The sequence below is a fragment of the Anopheles funestus genome, chromosome 3RL, assembly GCF_943734845.2.
Source record: "Anopheles funestus chromosome 3RL, idAnoFuneDA-416_04, whole genome shotgun sequence".
In the NCBI taxonomy this organism is placed as follows: Eukaryota; Metazoa; Arthropoda; class Insecta; order Diptera; family Culicidae; genus Anopheles; species Anopheles funestus.
In genome coordinates this window covers 6,035,308-6,048,732 of record NC_064599.1, presented here as the reverse complement: position 1 = coordinate 6,048,732, position 13,425 = coordinate 6,035,308, and the positions used below count along the sequence as shown (strand labels likewise).

At 46.7% G+C, this 13,425-nt stretch overlaps 5 protein-coding genes across 5 annotated transcripts; 4 read left to right on the top strand and 1 right to left on the bottom strand.

Annotated features, from left to right (window-relative positions):
- The first annotated feature begins 789 nt into the window (after positions 1-789).
- LOC125769164 (xenotropic and polytropic retrovirus receptor 1) lies at positions 790-5,123 on the top strand. Its single transcript, XM_049437704.1, has 6 exons — positions 790-1,171; positions 1,920-2,073; positions 2,136-3,544; positions 3,624-3,866; positions 3,935-4,068; positions 4,821-5,123. Exons 1-6 carry the CDS (start codon positions 1,103-1,105, stop codon positions 4,858-4,860), a joined length of 2,049 nt encoding a protein of 682 aa, XP_049293661.1. The 5' UTR covers positions 790-1,102; the 3' UTR covers positions 4,861-5,123.
- A 347-nt stretch (positions 5,124-5,470) lies between these two features.
- Positions 5,471-7,079, top strand: LOC125769169 (mitochondrial-processing peptidase subunit beta-like). The gene has a single exon (XM_049437715.1). The coding sequence runs from the start codon at positions 5,567-5,569 to the stop codon at positions 6,983-6,985; it is 1,419 nt and encodes a 472-aa protein (XP_049293672.1). The 5' UTR covers positions 5,471-5,566; the 3' UTR covers positions 6,986-7,079.
- A 154-nt stretch (positions 7,080-7,233) lies between these two features.
- Positions 7,234-9,039, top strand: LOC125769171 (26S proteasome non-ATPase regulatory subunit 4). The gene is made up of 2 exons (XM_049437717.1): positions 7,234-7,401; positions 7,476-9,039. Exon 2 carries the CDS (start codon positions 7,553-7,555, stop codon positions 8,786-8,788), a length of 1,236 nt encoding a protein of 411 aa, XP_049293674.1. The 5' UTR covers positions 7,234-7,401; positions 7,476-7,552; the 3' UTR covers positions 8,789-9,039.
- Positions 9,040-9,092: 53 nt separating this feature from the next.
- Positions 9,093-11,080, bottom strand: LOC125769167 (microspherule protein 1). The gene is made up of 3 exons (XM_049437714.1): positions 10,854-11,080; positions 9,395-10,769; positions 9,093-9,314 (listed from the first exon to the last, which is right to left on the bottom strand). The coding sequence occupies exons 1-3, from the start codon at positions 10,946-10,948 to the stop codon at positions 9,222-9,224; spliced, it is 1,563 nt and encodes a 520-aa protein (XP_049293671.1). The 5' UTR covers positions 10,949-11,080; the 3' UTR covers positions 9,093-9,221.
- A 17-nt stretch (positions 11,081-11,097) lies between these two features.
- Positions 11,098-12,881, top strand: LOC125769170 (probable trafficking protein particle complex subunit 13 homolog). The gene is made up of 4 exons (XM_049437716.1): positions 11,098-11,245; positions 11,319-11,706; positions 11,794-12,235; positions 12,323-12,881. Exons 1-4 carry the CDS (start codon positions 11,209-11,211, stop codon positions 12,755-12,757), a joined length of 1,302 nt encoding a protein of 433 aa, XP_049293673.1. The 5' UTR covers positions 11,098-11,208; the 3' UTR covers positions 12,758-12,881.
- The last annotated feature ends 544 nt before the right edge of the window (positions 12,882-13,425 follow it).

Sequence of the window (13,425 nt, the reverse complement as noted above, 5' to 3'; positions counted from 1 at the left end):
CTGTCGCCAATTGTTCATTGAACTTCCCGCTAGTGTTCTCAGTGCGTCGGAACCTATGCTGCGAAAGTGGAACAATCCGGTTTAAGCAACTTTTCGGATGGGTCAGATGACTCGGGCGAGATTCAACGCAAAGCCTTAGGAGAGATCAAGAAAATTCAACAGAAAGTCGAGACGTTCTCCATTCAAGTTCTGAATTAAATCTAATTTTATTAACAAATTTCTTTGCCTTATATACTAACAATGTTTGAAAGTGTTTGTGTATTCTTTATGCGTATACGCCTACGCATTGTGGTGGTATTAGTAAGTTAGATCGCGTTGGTCTTTTCCTATTTTCTTCTATGTTCATCCTAAATAAACACATGGCTAGGTTTTATATTTCTGGAAAACTGAATTAAAGCGATTGTTTGATGCAAGTGCATTTCACGCCTAACGTTGATTATTGAACCACGGTGCGTGTACGACCCTTTTGACACGTGTTCACTTTCGTTGGTGCCTTATCCTAAACATTTCAGTTTTATTGCACCCAACATTGAAAGCAGCTCATTGTGCTGCACATGCATTCCTTACCCGCGCTGTTGAACGCACTTGAAACGCTTGTTTAAGTTTCCCATAGACCTCCTTCGCATGACCTACGCGATGCATGATTTATTCTTATCGATGGTATCGTGAAACCGACCTTTCCAAAATTCTCTGTTTATTTCGGTCTAGCTCAGCGACCCCATGCGATAAGTTACAATTTTTAAACAAATATTCAAATCTAACGTTGCGACCGCAACAACTAGTATCAGTCGCAACACCGTTGAAAAAGGCATTCACCTGTCATCGGGCACGATTTTCCCGCAAGCGCTTTGCATCGCATCGTTGTTTTCCACCATTCCTCGAAGCACCGTTTTTCTCCGCACGACACAACTAATCGCACGAAAAAACCACAGCCAGACGCAGTCGTTGGTGATGATGCTATAGTGAAGCGAGTGAAGGTACCTTCCCATCTGACAAGTGTCTCACATTCGCGTGCGATGTGCTCGGTAGTAACTGCGTTCGTCCGGCAGGCGGTATAGTAAATCGAATTTCCACAGCAAAATTCATCATCCACATTCACACCATGAAGTTTGCCGAACATCTGGCCGCACACATAACGCCGGAATGGCGCAAACAGTACATACAGTACGAGGTAAGCATTTCCTGTTTAATTTTGAGGCACTCCAGAAATGCGAACCAATCCGGAAAAATGGATTCTTCGCCGTTTGACCCATCCTGTGACCCTTGTCTAAACGGCGGGCGAAGAACGTTGAATTGTGAGGGCGGGTGCGGAGGCAACCATCGGTGATTTGCATTTGCGCAGACTCGAACTGCACTGTTTATGTTACAATCGGAACCGATTCGATGTTGTGAGAAGGACGTGAAACGAAACAAAAAGATACCCGCTCCCGAAAAGTGGCCCGACCATGAGAACGTGTATGTAAACAATGCACGTCAGCTGTTCCCGCCAAGAAGCCCGCGTGCGGCAAGTCTCTCTCCATTTGAAGCAGAAAAAAAAATCGTTGGTCTAAATTTTGATTTTCCGCAAATGTTTCGGTCACCTGTTAAACGCTTCCATTTCGCCAGGCTGGTCGGAAAAGCGGATAACAAGAATGACCGAAAAAAACAACAACTTGGCGAGACGGAAATTTGAATGGTTTTCGGTACTGTGTGTCAAACACATGTTTTCCAATGCACGTTTTGCGGCGACCGGCGGTGACCCGACGCTGCTTTTCTGTTTGTGTACATTAGAGCGTTTATTACGTCCTTCGCTGGCGGATTGAATGCTAATTAGAATACTTATCGTTGAAGTGTAGTGAATACCCAAAAAGTTGCCTTATTTAAACTTCGACTGATTCGTTTTTGAAAGTAAAATAAACTTTCTGTTCAAATACTTTCAGGAGATGAAGGCCCAACTGTATGCGGCCGTCGAACAATCGCCGTCAGCCGAACTGGTCGATCCAGAAGTGCTGACGCGATATTTTGCCAAATTCGACGAACAGTTTTTCCACTACTGTGATAGTGAACTTGCCAAAATCAACACCTTCTACTCTGGTAAGTGTGATGGACGATTTCCAGCGTTTGGTGTGCTTCAACTTATTACGATTTCTGTTCAGAAAAACTCGCCGAAGCTACCCGTAAATTTGCCAACCTTCGGACGGAGCTGAGCGAAACGCTCGAGATGGAAGAAAGCACAAAGAAAAAGAAAGACAATCTTCACAAGATGAAAAAGAATCTGCTGCGCAAGAAGAACGTGTCCGTGCGCAAAATCCAGGAACTGAAGCTTGCATTTAGCGAATTCTATCTGAGCCTTATTTTGCTCCAGAACTATCAGAACCTCAACTTTACCGGATTCCGGAAGATCCTCAAGAAGCATGACAAGCTGCTGAACGTTGATTTCGGAGCACGATGGCGTGCGGAACACGTTGAGTCGGCTCACTTCTACGTTAACAAGGACATCGATCGGTTGATCCACGAAACCGAGAACATTGTGACGAACGAGATCGAAGGAGGCGATCGGCAGCGTGCCATGAAGCGGCTGAGGGTACCACCGCTCGGTGAGCAACAGAGCCCCTGGACCACGTTCAAGGTGGGCCTATTTTCCGGCTCGCTCATTGTGCTGTGTGTGGCTGTCGTCCTGTCCGCGATGTTCCGGATGCGGCGCGACGATTGGATCGTAGCTTTTCGGCTATTTCGGGGACCGCTGTTAATAGTGGAGTTCATGTTTCTATGGGGCATCAACGTGTATGGATGGCGCTCGTCAGGCGTTAATCATGTGCTCATCTTCGAGCTGGATCCACGCAACCATCTGTCCGAGCAGCACATCATGGAGCTGGCATCGATTTTCGGCGTCATCTGGACGATGAGTGTGCTAGGTTATCTGTATGCGGATGCGCTGGCCATACCGGCGTATCTAAGTCCACTGATTCTTTACGTACTGATGGCGGGATTTCTGCTGAATCCAACGAAAACCTTTCGGCACGAGGCACGCTTCTGGACGCTGCGTATCTTGAGCCGCATCGTGCTGGCACCGTTCTTCTACGTAAACTTTGCCGACTTCTGGCTGGCTGATCAGTTGAATAGCATTGTGCCGGCATTTCTAGATCTGCAGTACTTCATCTGCTTCTTTTCGACGATCACTAACTGGAGTCACGCGGAGGATCCGAATCAGTGCATTAACAATTCGCTCTGGATACGACCGGTCGTCGCAATGCTTCCGGCCTGGTTCCGTATGGCGCAGTGTTTGCGCCGGTTTCGTGATACACGTGATGCCCATCCCCATCTAGCGAATGCACTGAAGTACTCGACATCATTTTTTGTGGTCATCTTTTCCTCCATCACGCAGGCCACCCGGGACCAGTACGCGAAGAGTTCGGACAATCCGTGGTTTTATTTGTGGATACTGGCGTCGATTGTGTCGTCCTGCTACGCGTACACCTGGGACATTAAGATGGATTGGGGGCTGTTCGACTCAAAGTCGAGTGATAACAAGTTTTTGCGCGATGAAGTCGTCTATGGTTCGAATGTAAGTATGGCTAGGTGCTAAGGGAAAAAAAGGTTCATATTAACGTGATTTGTCTTGTTGCTTTTGTTGCCTTCGGCAGTGGTTCTATTACTTCTCCATCGTCGAGGATCTCATATTGCGCTTTGGATGGACGCTTTCAATGAGCCTGATCGAGATGGGATACATTGATCGAGAAATTATCGTCTCGATTCTAAGCCCGCTCGAGGTATTTCGGCGTTTCATCTGGAACTATTTCCGCCTGGAAAACGAACATCTTAACAACTGCGGTAACTTCCGTGCGGTACGTGACATTTCCGTTGCTCCGATGGATTGCTCTGACCAGGTAACAACTTCACTCGCCTGCGCTGTTTCGGCACTTTTAAAATGTTATGGAATTGTGCTTTCATTTAGACCACCATACTGCGCATGATGGACGAAGAGGATGGTGTACGGAATCGACGTACCGTCAAGAAGTTGGCAAACAAGAAAAAGTCCGAACAGCGTCTCCTACTCCGGGAAGCAGAATCGACGGAAGATTTGGACATGTAACGTGGTGCTTCCATAATAATGTTCTGTTTGCGTTTCATGTGAATTCCAACGCGGTAGCGCATGTGAGCCGTGCTTTGTTTCATGGTTGTATTTTTTCGTTCTATTTCCGCCAGTATGTATCGTTCCCGTTGATCATTCAGCACCACAAGGATCACAACACATTTGGAGCCCACGCTTGAGGATGGTTTATTTTGCAGCATCGTTTTGTTCTCATGCTTCATAACATTTTGCGAGAAGGAACGGATTTTAGTTATCATTTCAATCATCGAAGTACTTAGAATTAACTGAAAGTACTAATGCATTTTGCAGCAAAACGGTTGGAATTTATTTTAACAGCTTTGTTTTAAATTATCAAATCAACTGTGTAGAGATCGAATCATGTTATATTTGTTTAAATGTAGTTTGAATTATTCATCCGTAGATTGATGCGTACTTGCTTTGTAGGAGCACAATGTCGTTGATCGTACATCTCGACGTATATCATTCGAGCTTTCCGAACATGTTTGAAATATCATTAATCTTAATTCTTCGTCCCTTTGTTCTCATGTGAATGCCAATCGAATCGATCTGTAGTACATCCTATCGAACTTAACACACCTGTGTGGAGAACGCTGGATCCAAACATCCGGGATGCTAAATTTACCAGTTCTTTTTTTTTCGACGTGTCACTGATCAAATCTTTTCTTTTTCTTTGTGTGAATGTGCTGGTGTATTTCTGTTTCTCCATTTTCTATTTTTCAATCCACAGCAGCGACAGTCCTAAAAGGCGGGTCCAGTGGGAAATTTAACGAATTGGCAAACAGGTGTGTGAAGGATTCGTTTTCCCTGACGCACCTGAACCAAAAGTTATAGACAATTGAAGGGCACTAATTTGGCACGACCACGAGGGAAGAATTGGCTGAGAAAAAATGTTGACAATGTCGCCAAATTAAACAGCTTGACCCGCATTGCAGGAAGTATACTATTTTACAACGAGTAAATACAATGCTGCCTGGTTCAATTATTGTTGCGGGGAAAAAATAAATTATCTAACCCAAGACGCACGATTAAACACATAGCTGAACTGTATCAGATTAGTGTTTAGTGTACTTTGTAGTATATTGTGGAGATTAGTAAAATAGCTGTACTATTTGGGACACCAAACGTATTATGAAATGTGTTAAATAAGGTGATAAATGTTGTTAGTGTTCTGATGAATAATGCAATCGTAAGAATTACACATAATCATGTACTCAGTGATGATAATAAAATATGCCGAACGTCTTCATAATTTGACTGAGACAGAAACTAATCCAACGGAACATTTAAATCGAACTAGTAGAAACTCCCTGACGCCTTTGTTGCTGTCATCAACTTATCGTGACAGTTGAGTGGTAAGAAAAAAGACAGGAAGAAAAGTGCAAAAAGAGGTATTTTCGATAACACGAAAAGTTTGTCGTAACACCAGGTTTTCACCATCGCAGCGCAGAGTGCCCAAAAAGGGGATACAGAGAAATGGCCTCGCTGTTGAAACTATCCACGGCTGTGCGGCGCCAAACGTTGCTGGCCGGAAGCCGCGCCGGATCGACGTATGCGGCCGCATTCCGCACCGCTCTTTCGAACGAACCAGCTACCGAGGTAACCACACTGGACAGCGGGCTGCGCGTAGCGAGTGAATCCGTTCCGTCGCAGGTGGCCACGGTTGGTCTTTTCATCGATGCTGGTGCCCGCTACGAGGACAAAAACAGCAACGGTACGGCAAACTTTTTCGAACATCTAGCGTTTAAGGGAACGACCAAACGATCACAGTCAGCGCTGGAACAGGAGGTGGAAAGTATGGGCGCTCAGCTGGATGCCAGCACTGGCCGCGACCAGACCTCGTTCACGGCTCGCTGCCTCTCGAAAGACGTCCCGAAGCTGGTTGAAATTCTGGCCGATGTCGTGCAGAACCCCCGGCTGGACGACGCTGATGTGAAGCGCGCCCGTGAAGTTATCCTGGGCGAGATCGAGCAGGTGGATGCTAGCAATCTGCGTGAGGTCGTGTTCGACCATTTGCACTCCACCGCCTTCCAGGGCACGTCGCTTGGAAACACCGTGTGGGGTCCAAGCAGCAACATCCGCTCGATCAAGGGCGACGATGTCAGAGGTTACGTCAATTCCCATTACAAAGCCCCGCGTATGGTGCTGGCAGCGGCCGGTGACGTTCGTCAGTCGGAGCTGGAGAAGCTGGCGGAGAAATACTTGGGCAAGGTGGAGTCGACGTTTGACGGAAAACCACCGCAACTGTCGGCGGTTCGTTTCACCGGTTCGGAAGTGCGTGTCCGCGACGATTCCATACCCTTGGCTCATGTCGCTGTGGCCGTGGAGGGATGTGGTGTGACTAGTTCGGACGCTGTCGCACTGTCCGTGGCTAGCGCACTGATCGGTTCTTGGGATCGCACGTTCGGTGGTGGTGTGAATAATGCTTCGAAGCTGGCCGTCGCCTCGGCACACGATAAGTTGTGCCACAATTACGAGTCCTTCAATCTGAACTACCGCGATGCGGGACTGTGGGGCATCTACTTCGAGTGCGACCCGTTGCTGTGTGAGGACATGCTGTTTAACGTGCAGAACGAATGGATGCGTCTGTGCACGATGGTCACCGATGGAGAGGTGGAGCGTGCCAAGCGGCAGCTAAAGACCCGCCTGTTGGCCCAGCTTGAAGGACCGCAATCAATCTGCGAGGACATCGGTCGCCAGGTGCTGCATCTCGGTCGTCGTGAACCGCTGCACGATTTGGAGCGTCGCATTGAGAATGTGACGGCATCAAATGTGCGTGATGTTGCCATGCGTTACATCTTCGACCGTTGCCCAGCCGTTGCCGCCGTAGGCCCGGTTGAGAACCTGCCCGACTACATGCGTATCCGCTCGTCCATGTACTGGACTCGGCTGTAAGCGAAAGTTTAGTTTTCCCTTCAGCTAAATTTGTGCAACCAAGCGTTATCATGTAGCAGTCAAGTAAAATGTATGTGTTATTGGTGAAACAAAAGTTAAATTAATTAATTTTATTGCACCGGAAAAACGCATTCGAAACATATTGCATTAAATTTAAATTGAAAACATAAAGCTGATAAGAAATATTCATCTCCCTTCGGAAACGTCGCTGCTGGGATGTGAGCTGCTGCTGTCATTTCGATTCGCAGCCGTCAAAGGCATTCTGCTGAAACGTCAGTTCGGTCATTACGAAGCATTTTGCGTCTGGAATATTATTGCTATTTTTCGTCTGAACGATTGGGAAAGTGTTGGCGCAGATTGTTGTTTTCATACAATCCTCCTTAAAAAGTTGTTAATTTCACACGTTCCAACAAAAGGTAAGGCATCACCGGAGAATATGGTGGCTCTTTTCTTTCCAAGATATTCAACAATTTTTTCTTGTTCACCGTAGTTCACATCGAAGAAGCAACATTCGCAACAAAGCAATTTCGATCGAAATCACGCACAACCTACAGTAACAGCGTCAAGATGGTGCTGGAAAGTACAATGGTTTGTTTTGATAATAGTGATTATCAGCGAAATGGTGATTACTTCCCGACCCGACTGAATGCCCAAAAAGACGGTGTGAATCTGGTCTGCTTGTCGAAGGTGCGCTCGAACCCGGAGAATAATGTTGGTTTGATGACGCTTTCCAACACAACGGAGGTACTGGCGACGCTGACCAGTGACGTTGGGCGCATCTTGTCCAAGCTACATCTGGTCAATCCCAACGGAAACATCAATCTAATGACCGGACTGCGTATCGCGCATTTAGTACTGAAGCACCGTCAGGGCAAGAACCACAAGATGCGTATTGTCGTGTTTGTAGGATCACCGGTAGAGCACGACGAAGGCGAACTGGTAAAACTGGCCAAAAAGCTCAAAAAAGAGAAAGTAAACGTGGATATTGTCAGCTTTGGTGATCATCAGAAAAATAACGACACGTTTACGTCGTTTATTAACGTGCTGAACGGTAAAGACGGTACCGGCTCCCATCTGGTGTGTGTCCCGCGCGGTTCCGTATTCTCCGAAGCACTCATTTCATCGCCCATCATACAGGGCGAGGATGGTAGCGGTGGGGCCGGTTTGGGTGGAGCTGGATTCGAGTTTGGCGTTGATCCGAACGAAGATCCCGAGCTGGCCCTTGCATTGCGCGTTTCGATGGAAGAGCAGCGGCTACGCCAGGAAGAGGAGCAGCGCCGGGCCACGGCTAACAGTGCCGCTGATGGTACGGCCGCTGCCGGTGGTGATAAGGAAGCGTCCGGTGCGACCGCAGGAACAGCCGGTGCATCGTCCAGTGCTGGTGCAGCACGTGCCGCCGGTTCGGAACCGCACGCCGAGGAAGCAATGCTGGAACGTGCGCTGGCACTGTCGACGGGCGAAATAATGCCGACGGACGATTCGATGCCGGACTTTGCAAACATGACGGAAGAGGAGCAAATCGCGTTCGCGATGCAAATGTCAATGCAGGACGCTCAGGAACCAATCTCGCAGCCGGCCAAGCGGCAGAAGCAGGAGAAGGACACACCGATGGAAGTGGATGTAGACGATAACGAGATCGTCGGCGTTTCGCCCGAATACTTGATGAGCGTGCTGGAGAACCTGCCTGGCGTTGATCCTCAATCGGAAGCGGTACGCAATGCGGTCGGTTCGCTGAACAAGGATAGCAGCAAGAAGACCCAGTCCGACAGTAAGGATAGTAAGGAGGATGAGAGCAAAAAGTAGACACGTTCTTTGCCGGGCTCTTTTGCCTTTTTTCTTTGTTCCGTTCGGGTTCACTCGGGAAGCTGGAGGAGGATGTCCCGTACTAAATTACTAGATAAGATTGAACCACAATTATGTACGGATTCGATATCCTTTCCTTACTATTCAAATCGCTTTGTAAAATCATGTTTTCACGGACCTAACGGCCAATGCGATAATGTCATAGAATATGTACTGTACTGAAATGAAAACAGGAATTACCTACAGCTCCAGCCTAGTTTGCTTCATGTTCTGTTCGGAAGAGAAATTAGGATATACCACATGGTTGGTGAATTCCATTTCATAGCATTTATTGGCGCATATTACTCGCAACAGTGCGAAGCCATTACAGCAAATGCTTCAAAGTAAAAGAAGATTAAATCGATTTCCCACTCATATACACAACAATCCGTGCTCAGTTGAGCGGAATGTTCATCTTGGCACTCTCCTGCCGTACAGCGTTGATAAAGTCGTGATTGATCAGAAAAACAAAGCGCAGATTCGAAATCTAAAAAGAAAGGAAAACAATCCCATTATATTAAAGAAAATATTGTTTGTATTATTTTGCCTCCTTTGCACGCTACTTACCTCAATGACACAGTTGTCATTTAGGCGCGTCTTATGTCCACAGAGCAGCGGCCGTCCATCGATGTACAGCGGCCGTTTGCCTTCGTTTGTGATGAAGAAATCTCCATTGCTTCGAAGCTTAATCGATCCTTGCTTGCGTGATACTTTGCAAGCGGGTCCTTCCAGCGACAAATCAACATCCACCGTACTGTCCTTGGTCGAGCGCCCGAGAACGATTTCTTGTGAGCGCATCAAAAACCGTACCATACGACCCCGAATAGCTGCAAGCGTTTGGTTGTCGAAATCGGGCGAAAAGCCAATCCCGGTCAATGAATCCACCAGAACGCTCCATCGGTTCAGCTCATTCTCCAGGTGCCGTATTTCCTTCTTACTTTTCCGATCGGCCAATGCGAGTTCCGTCTCGAGCGCTTCGTCACGCGGTTCGCCCAGTTCCGCATCGTTCATGAGATCTTCCGCATCGGAGAAGCTTAAGATGTGGTCGTTCTTCGGTAGCGATTGAACCGGCTGGTCCGGTAGCAGCGAGTATTGCTTCATCAACTGCCAGTGGTTGAGCAGGTTCTTGGCGGTACGCGAATGGTAAAATACGGACGAATTCTTGTTCAGCAGCTCCTGGAACGTTTCGAGCGTTGGCTGCTCGCTGGATTTGATCGTGCCGAGCAACTCTTCCTCGGCCACAGAAAACAGTGCCTTGCTCTGCACACTCTCTACCAGCTCCGGATGCATGTTGCGCATGGCCGACACCGCAATCCGTGAGATGGATTCGTCGTACAGCAGCGAACACCAGCGGATCTGCATCTCCTGGATGGTGAACTTGCACGAAAACTTGGTGCCCCGGTGTACCGTGCGCAAATCGTTCGTCTGCAAGATACCCGTAATCAGGGCCAGATCATCCATCGGTTTCCAGCGTCCAAGATCTTTGGCAGCGACCTGCTGAGAGGCGCTTTTCTTTTTGGTTTTTTTGTTATTCTTCAAGGCGCGCTTCTTATCGTTAACCGATGCATTCGAATTTAGCTGTTGCAGGATGCTGGTGGCCGGATTGGGAGTCTGCGGGGGTGGCAAAGTTATGGTGGGTGTTGGCGGTGCTGGAACTACCGGTACCGCTACCGGGGCCGGAAGAGGTGTTTGCGAAATAGATGGAGTCACTTGCATTGGTTCAACGGTAGTTGTTGTTGTTGGTGAACTGGTCGGCCCAGTAGTACTAGGTCCGGGTGAACCAACCTGGCCCTGCCCAAGCACGGTTCCCAGTGGTGCCATCGACTGGGAGAGTGTGCGGGATCTACCACCGACGTTTTTTATCTGCTGGATCGGTGTGCTGCTCATGCTAAACTCGACTATTTCATCATCAAAACGCTTCCGTTTGATTGATCTGGAAGAGCTGGTGAAGTAAAAGATAAAAAAACAGATTGGTTCAGTAGACGCGACCTGCAGCGTCGGATGGAATCTTCACTTCCACACTCACCTGCGTCGCTTTTGATCATTCGCCAAATCGGATGCACTCGTCGGTGTGGAACATTCCATAGTTGTTTCCATTCGAACGGGTATATTTGTATCCATTTTAAGTCGAAATATTATAAAATTACAGAGGAATCCAAACGCGTCACCAAGCAAAGCCAAACAATTGGAGTTGTTATTTATTTTCTCACCATTAGACGTTTCACTCAGCAGAAATGCTGAATGCTTCGGTGCTGTCAAAAAATCTAGCAGATAATGTCAAAACGGATAATGTAAACATATTGCTGGCAAAATTATCCCAGAAGGACCGATTTGTATCAGCGTATTTGCGTAGAAAAAGTGTTTATTGAAACTAAGAAACGATGGTTGAACCAACGGAGCATCTGTTGGCACTGAAAGGTAAGGATTTGCGCTATATCTTTTACCTAGGCCGCACAACGCAAATGTTCTCACATTCTTTTCTTTCTCATAGTGATGCGCCTTACACGGCCCACATTGATCAGTCCGCAGATATTGACGGCTGAGCCGAAAGATGTACCACAGTATTCGTTTCAAAAGATTCTACACAGCGATGCTACGTCCGTTGCCGGCTGTGAAACGATAGCAGCTGGACAGTTTATGCTTTTGCCGCAGAGCTTCGGCAACATCTACCTTGGGGAAACGTTCTCGAGCTACGTGTGCGTTCACAACTGTCGGGCACATCCCGTCTCGAACGTGTCGGTAAAAGCTGACCTGCAGTCGAACAACAGTCGCGTCAGTCTTCCGATTCATGCAGACAAGACGGGTCCGGTAACGTTGAATCCGGAGGAAACGCTGGACGATGTAATTCATCATGAGGTGAAAGAAATTGGAACACACATGTAAGTGACAATGAGGAGGAGCACATTGAATGTAGAGTTTAGCTCACTGAGCGTTTTCGTATGCTTTCTTTTGATGAACGGTTGTAGATTGGTTTGCGAGGTTTCTTACATGACACCAGCCGGATTGGAAACGTCGTTTCGGAAGTTCTTCAAATTTCAGGTGGTCAAACCGCTGGACGTAAAGACGAAGTTTTACAACGCTGAAACGGACGATGTATATCTTGAGGCACAGATACAGAACATCACGGTAGGACCAATCTGTCTCGAAAAGGTTGAGCTAGAAAGTTCCGAACAGTATACGGTCATTTCGTTGAACGCGTTACCGTCCGGTGAATCTGTGTTTTCCTCGAAAACGATGCTACAACCCCAGAATAGCTGCCAGTTTCTCTACTGTATTCGACCTATTCCGGAGATTGCACGTGATCCGAGTGCATTGAAGGCGGCAAACAATATAGGCAAACTGGATATTGTGTGGCGTTCCAATTTAGGCGAAAGAGGACGCTTGCAAACGAGCCAGCTACAGCGCTGTGTAAGAATATCACCATGACAACACCGTGGCTTTGTATGGAAAAGTAATTCTTATCGTTATTCGCTACTTGTTTCTCCATCATCGTAGGCACTGGAATACAGTGATCTTCGGCTGAATATCATCGAAGCAAACAGTACTGTGCGAATCGGTGAGGGATTTAACTTCCGATGTCGGGTGACAAACACCAGCGAACGATCGATGGATTTGCTGATGAGCCTTAACACGAAGGCCAAACCAGGCTGTGGCTACACCGGAGTCACCGAGTTTGCGCTCGGTGCGATTGAGCCGGGTCAGATGAAAGAATTCCCACTGACCGTGTGCCCGGTACGGTTGGGATTGATTGTGATTTCCGCGCTGCAGCTGACAGACGTGTTCACGAAGCGCAAGTATGAGTTCGATAACTTTCTGCAGGTGTTTGTTGTGGACGAGGACTATCGGGAGGATAGTGCTCAGCTGGATAAGTACGTTCGATACAGCAGCAGCACTAGCACCAACAGCAAAAACATTCCGCAAACCGTTTAGTTTTTCGCGAAATAAAGCGAAAAGTTACCCCGTCACTACATGATTAGCAATTGTCGCGTTTGCGAACGCGATTGATTTAAACAAAGAAAATTATAATAAGTAATACATTTATTGTTTTGATGAAGTCGATGAGAGTAATGCATTCAATAACAATCCAGCAATTATTTGAGTGAAAAGAAACTTATTGCAACAACAAATTCGTATTAAAATATATCAAATTTTTAAATTTTGCTAAATTGCTCAAAAAAATGGTAAGGGGTAAGCCTTATAAAATTTTCGAGTTGAAATATTTTTTTAATTTTTTTCTTATTTTTTATTATTTTTTCAATGTAAAGCATTATTTGAGTGAAAAGAAACTTATTGCAACAAATTCGCATTAAAATACATCAATTTATAAATGAGGAAAAAAATGAGGAAAATTTTACATTTTCTCAAACAGGGTATGGAACATGGTTCCTCGAATAACTTCTGGCACAGGTATCTGAGGGCATGGCCGTCCAAGAAGAAAATGTAGTCATTGGTGCCATCTATCGACCACAAGTTAAAGATTGGCGATCCGTTGGATACCGACCGAGTTATAGACAAAACTTGATGCAAAAATGAGCCTTAGGTGATGACAAATTTAAAGATTTTTTAATTTTTTTTACTATTTTTTACTTTTTTTTAAT

Bases quoted from the DNA above. Each gene is read 5' to 3' on its own strand.
- LOC125769164 (XM_049437704.1), top strand. From the start codon at position 1,103: ATGAAGTTTGCCGAACATCTGGCCGCACACATAACGCCGGAATGGCGC. The intron at 2,074-2,135 runs GTAAGTGTGATG...ATTTCTGTTCAG, and splicing joins AATCAACACCTTCTACTCTG to AAAAACTCGCCGAAGCTACC. The intron at 3,545-3,623 runs GTAAGTATGGCT...TGCCTTCGGCAG, and splicing joins AAGTCGTCTATGGTTCGAAT to TGGTTCTATTACTTCTCCAT.
- LOC125769169 (XM_049437715.1), top strand. From the start codon at position 5,567: ATGGCCTCGCTGTTGAAACTATCCACGGCTGTGCGGCGCCAAACGTTG.
- LOC125769171 (XM_049437717.1), top strand. From the start codon at position 7,553: ATGGTGCTGGAAAGTACAATGGTTTGTTTTGATAATAGTGATTATCAG.
- LOC125769167 (XM_049437714.1), bottom strand. From the start codon at position 10,948: ATGGATACAAATATACCCGTTCGAATGGAAACAACTATGGAATGTTCC. The intron at 10,770-10,853 runs GTGAGTGTGGAA...TTACTTCACCAG, and splicing joins AATGATCAAAAGCGACGCAG to CTCTTCCAGATCAATCAAAC. The intron at 9,315-9,394 runs GTAAGTAGCGTG...CTTTCTTTTTAG, and splicing joins ATGACAACTGTGTCATTGAG to ATTTCGAATCTGCGCTTTGT.
- LOC125769170 (XM_049437716.1), top strand. From the start codon at position 11,209: ATGGTTGAACCAACGGAGCATCTGTTGGCACTGAAAG. The intron at 11,246-11,318 runs GTAAGGATTTGC...TCTTTCTCATAG, and splicing joins GCATCTGTTGGCACTGAAAG to TGATGCGCCTTACACGGCCC. The intron at 12,236-12,322 runs GTAAGAATATCA...CCATCATCGTAG, and splicing joins CGAGCCAGCTACAGCGCTGT to GCACTGGAATACAGTGATCT.